Source organism: Ascaphus truei, chromosome 11, assembly GCF_040206685.1.
Source record: "Ascaphus truei isolate aAscTru1 chromosome 11, aAscTru1.hap1, whole genome shotgun sequence".
Classification (NCBI taxonomy): Eukaryota; Metazoa; Chordata; class Amphibia; order Anura; family Ascaphidae; genus Ascaphus; species Ascaphus truei.
Window position 1 is genome coordinate 57494199 of NC_134493.1, and position 5476 is coordinate 57499674.

At 45.3% G+C, this 5476-nt stretch overlaps 1 protein-coding gene across 1 annotated transcript; it reads left to right on the forward strand.

Moving 5' to 3' along the window:
- Positions 1–203: 203 nt before the first annotated feature.
- Positions 204–4052, forward strand: LOC142463599 (serine protease 27-like). The gene is made up of 5 exons (XM_075566550.1): positions 204–403; positions 1102–1288; positions 2160–2428; positions 2980–3149; positions 3529–4052. Exons 1-5 carry the CDS (start codon positions 364–366, stop codon positions 3832–3834), a joined length of 972 nt encoding a protein of 323 aa, XP_075422665.1. The 5' UTR covers positions 204–363; the 3' UTR covers positions 3835–4052.
- Positions 4053–5476: the final 1424 nt, after the last annotated feature.

Below are 5476 nucleotides of genomic sequence, written 5' to 3' on the forward strand. Positions count from 1 at the left end.
TAAATATCTATGACGCACTTCCGTCATATATTCCCCTGATGAAATCACCGTGAGAGTGATGAAACGCGTAGGGAAGAGTTTTTTAAGCTATTGAGATTGAATATACTCACCGTTTACTGCCAATACCCCACGGACCCTCCAAGGACATTTTGCTTGCTGCGGGTGTATACATCCGCCTTTGCGGGGTCTTACTCACAATACCTCCCTTCCGGATACTGCTGTGAGAGTGGTGGACTTCCGGGTCATACTGTGAGAGGCTGTGCAGTTCCTGTACCTCTGCTAGACGGCATCTCAAAGAAGCTGGGACTTCACAGAAGGAGAGAGAGGCGTGCAAGTGGAGCGACATCATCGTGCAGTTGGGGAATGAGTATACTCATTACATGCTTTTACCTTTTATTCGTTTGTGAGTTTAAATGTGTTGGACCTACCATTTTTTATTAAAAGTGTATTTTTTCATGTTGCACTCGGATCGGGCGCTTTCTTTTCTTGTTGTTCACAGATTTCTGGGAGGTCGTTGGTTCCTTGCAGAGAGCAGCCAGATCCTAATCCATGCACCCCTTTTTTTATTTTTTTTTCATAATACAGGGTTTTTTTCTGTGTGTTTCGTATAACACATATTTTTAAAATAATTGTTAGTATTTTTTTGGTCGCAATACAATTATTTAATCAATTTTTCTCTCATTTGGTATAGAATGGTAGTTAGTAGCTTTTAACATCTAGCTATTTTATTGCATATATGTAATTAATTTTTTTGTGTATTTTTAAATTATACTAGTGTGTATGTATTCAGTTATCACAGGATAACATATATCTTTCTGCTACTTTAATACTGCTGACGTTAGACTAGTCACTTATTCATTTAGATATCAAGTGTTAGATATTGCACCTGAAGGGCGCAGTCTTTTTTTGTTTATATATATATATATATATATATATATATATATATATATATATATGTGTGTATATTTGTATAGATTGGCAGATAGATATTGGTCTGTATCTTGCACAAAGTTATGAGACCTGTATTGACCTTAAGTGCCTTTCAAACTCTTTCATCTGCTAAGAGAGTAATGTTCCCTTTTGTTTTTCACCCTCTCTTAGTAACTCACTCAGTTCGCCCTAAAGTGTGTGGCACCCCGGTGGCCACCAGTCGGATAGTTGGGGGTACGGATGCTGTGGAAGGAGAGTGGCCCTGGCAGATCAGCCTGACGTTTAACGATTCTCATATATGTGGAGGGTCCCTGATCGCCCCCCAGTGGGTGCTGACTGCCGCACACTGCTTTGTTGTGTGAGTCTCTTAAGCGTCACCTCTTATCTCTCAGAGCAGGTTCTGTGTTATCAGAGCCGTGAAATGAGGGGATCTGAGGGACTTTTAGCAGAATGTTTACGCCAACCCATAGAGTTTACAGTAATTACTGGTAGTACTATTACTACCACTACTATTTCTACCACTACTACCACTTCTATTACTACCACTACTATTACTACCACTACTATTTCTACCACTACTATCACTACCACTACTATTACTACCACTACTATTACTACCACTACTATCACTACCACTACTATTACTATCACTACCACTAGTAGCTTTAAAATGTAGTATCTACCAAACCTTTCATACTCAGAGGACAATACTCAATGCTCTAGGTACGGTCTCTGTTCATTGCAATACATACATGTTACATGTTGAAATGTGCAGTATTCCGGTAACATGTTGTAATCTGGTTAATTTTATCATCAATTAAGCCATGTCATTTTCTTCCACCTCTTCCTTATAAATGGGTCAGAGGCGGCGTTTATGGGGAAGCCCCTAATAATGTCCCCCTGACATTTGCTAAAATTCCCTTTCCTTAGTGCTAGTAATGATTACTGTGCTGTATGGAGCAGAAATCGGGGACCCCAAAACATGTCACCCTACTGACAGGGTGCTACGTACAGTCTTTACACGGGCCAATCACAGACATGCATTTACCATACTGTAATTCTCACTCAGGCAACATGCTCAGGTATTTATTGCACTAAAACCTGTCCTGTTAGTAGCCTGAGCAGACTGAGCTTGGCTCACCCTTGTATAAATGTAGTTGCTGAAGTGCGAGAACAACGTCACCAGATTTATGTTGTTTTTTGTGCTGTTTTATGTCCATTTCCCACAGGTCTTCCAACCCATTGAGATATAAAGTTTACCTGGGCATGTACAAGCTGTCCGTATATAATCCTCATGGGGGCTGGGTCTCTGTGGAGAGTATTATAGTTAACCCCCTCTATACGGTGAACAGCATAGGGGACATCGCCCTAATGAAGTTGGAGTACCCTGTCACCTATACCCATTACATCCTCCCTGTCTGCCTGCCGGCTGCGTCTGTCACCTTCCCCTGTGGCATGGAATGCTGGGTAACTGGATGGGGAAAAGTGACTTATGAAGGTAAGTTCTCTATCAATTAGACGCCTTTGGTAATGAGCGCTCAAATGCTGACACAGTTGTGCAAAGGATTATTTTCTTCCTATGTTTGTGGGTGAAGTTTGGTGGTCAGTGGTTTGAGCGGGGCAGTATACCATAGGTGACTCATTAATTGAAGATATTAAGTCCTCTGGGTACATCGCATCTCTCTGTACATGCCACCTCTACAAAGAATCCAAGATGTGTAGGATAGTTTGGTTCAGTCCGACCGATCGCCATTGTGGGATTGGTAGAGGTGACTGTCCATATTACCTGGAATTAGTTCAGAATTAGATGTTAGAGTTGGTTACTCTGTTACCCTGACATTCACAGTCAGTAACCCTTAAAGACTAAATGATGCCAGGATCTGTATCTCTGCACCCATTGCTTGAGTTGTGCAGTCCTACAAAGACTCACTGGACAATACAAGTCAAGAGGTTCCAAACTTTGTGTCTTTGCACCTGTCAGATTGCTGTCCCAAGGTCTGGATCCTTAGACACCCAATTATAGAGGTGACGAGTTTTATCCTTCCTCAGTGAGCCTGCCGAACCCCGAGACTCTCCAGAAAGTGATGACCCCGCTGATAGACAGTGTAACATGTGACGAGATGTACCATGTGGGCTCCTCAGTCAGTACCAGCAGCATCATCATCCAGGAAGAGAAGATCTGTGCTGGATACAAAGAAGGACAGAGAGACTCCTGCCAGGTTGGTCACCAAACCCCTGAAGTTCTGTATTTACTTTATAAGCCAATGACTCCTAGATAGTTGATTAACTACTGGTAACCAATCCTGATGGTGTGAATGATAGTGCCGACTGTGTACAATATCAATCCCTCTGGTGCCAAACACTTTCATTGGCACAGACTGAAGGGGTCACCGAGAAAGGGCAGAAGTGGGGTACAGAATCCTGAGTGTAATACATGGCCCTGTGGTAGGGATCTGATCATAGCACTATTCCAAGTGATAATGACATAGTATTGCCAAGACAAGCAGTTTGCACAATAGTTATATATAATGGAGGTCATATTGGGGAGATGTTGACCTGATGTTTTCTTTTATTAAAATGGACAGTGTTTTCTTGCAGGGAGACTCCGGTGGACCTTTGGTGTGTAAGGTGCAGGGTGCCTGGTTCCAAGCTGGCATTGTAAGCGGGGGGGAGGGCTGCGCCATTTCAAATCGCCCCGGGGTGTACACCCTTGTGACCGCCTACGAGTCATGGATCAGCAGCTACGTACCAGGGGTGAAGTTTATCAAGCTGCAGAATATTCCTCAGCCCAGCACAAAGTGTGTTAGAGGCATCAGCACCAGCAGCAGTAATGGAAGCATCAAAATCCCAAGGCAAGAGTGGAAGATGCTGCTCCTAGCTGCCTTCATCCTGAGCCAAATATAACACACACATTTGTTCATCTGTTCACTACTCAGCACATACCACTTTCGGCCCAGTGAACCATATAACCACTAAAGTGCTTGAGAGATTGGGCCTCGCCGCTGGGCAATATCTGACCCAGGAAGATCATTATTAAAGAGACACTCATTAAGTACAGGAGAGTGATGTATTTTCTATAGTAGCAACATAGTGATGTAGAAGGCGGATTGTTTTTGATCAAAGGCTTCAGTACTCGCCCCCCCCCCCCCCACAACAGGTCAGGTTTTCAGGATATCCCAGCTTCAGCACATGTGGCTCAATCAGAGTCTCAGGCTGAGCCTCTGATTGAGCTACTTGTACTGAAGCAGGGACTGTTTGAGCCACTCATGCTGAAGCAGGGACTGATTAAGCAACAGTGCTGATGCAAGGACTGATTTTGCCACCCGTGCTGAAACTGGGATATGCTGAAAACCTGACCTGTTGGGGGAAGGGTGAGAGAAAGAGGTGGGAGTGTTGGAGAGACGTGGGAGTGTGGGAGAGAGAGGCGTGGGGTGTGGGAGAGAGAGGCGTGGGGTGTGGGTGAGATGTGGGGGTATGGGAGAGAGAGGTAGGGGTGGGAGAGAGAGGTAGGGGTGGGAGAGAGGGGAAAGGGGATGAGAGGTGGGGATGTGGGGAGCAAAATCAGGGCATTTCCCAGGTGCACAGATTACAATGAGATGTATCACATTCTGCGTCTCTGTCCCAGCATGCACCTTGGGGAGAGTTAGTAGGAGGAGTTGGGGGGAGTTACATGGTGCACAGATTATAATGAGATGTATCACATTCTGTGTCTCTGCCCCAGCTTCCACTTGGGGAGAGTTAGTAGGAGGAGTTGGAGGGAGTTACACGGTGCACAGATTATAATGAGATGTATCACATTCTGCGTCTCTGCCCCAGCTTGCACCTTGGGGAGAGTCAGTAGGAGGAGTTGGAGGGAGTTACATGGTGCACAGATTATAATGAGATGTATCACATTCTGCGTCTCTGTCCCAGCATGCACCTTGGGGAGAGTCAGTAGGAGGAGTTGGGGGGGAGTTACATGGTGCACAGATTATAATGAGATGTATCACATTCTGCGTCTCTGCCCCAGCTTGCACATTGGGGAGAGTCAGTAGGAGGAGTTGGGGAGGAGTTACATGGTGCACAGATTATAATGAGATGTATCACATTCTGCGTCTCTGCCCCAGCCTGCACCTTGGGGAGAGTCAGTAGGAGGAGTTGGGGAGGAGTTACATGGTGCACAGATTATAATGAGATGTATCACATTCTGCATCTCTGTCCCAGCCTGCACCTTGGGGAGAGTCAGTAGGAGGAGTTGGGGAGGAATTACATAGTGCACAGATTATAATGAGATGTATCACATTCTGTGTCTCTGTCCCAGCCTGCACCTTGGGGAGAGTCAGTAGGAGGAGTTGGGGGGAGTTACATGATGCACAGATTATAATGAGATGTATCACATTCTGCGTCTCTGCCCCAGCTTGCACCTTGGGGAGAGTCAGTAGGAGGAGTTGGGGGGAGTTACATGATGCACAGATTATAATGAGATGTATCACATTCTGCGTCTCTGTCCCAGCCTGCACCTTGGGGAGAGTCAGTAGGAGGAGTTGGGGGGAGTTACATGATGCAC

Bases quoted from the DNA above. Each gene is read 5' to 3' on its own strand.
- LOC142463599 (XM_075566550.1), top strand. From the start codon at position 364: ATGAGTATACTCATTACATGCTTTTACCTTTTATTCGTTT. The intron at 404-1,101 runs GTGAGTTTAAAT...ACCCTCTCTTAG, and splicing joins CTTTTACCTTTTATTCGTTT to TAACTCACTCAGTTCGCCCT. The intron at 2,429-2,979 runs GTAAGTTCTCTA...ATCCTTCCTCAG, and splicing joins GGGAAAAGTGACTTATGAAG to TGAGCCTGCCGAACCCCGAG.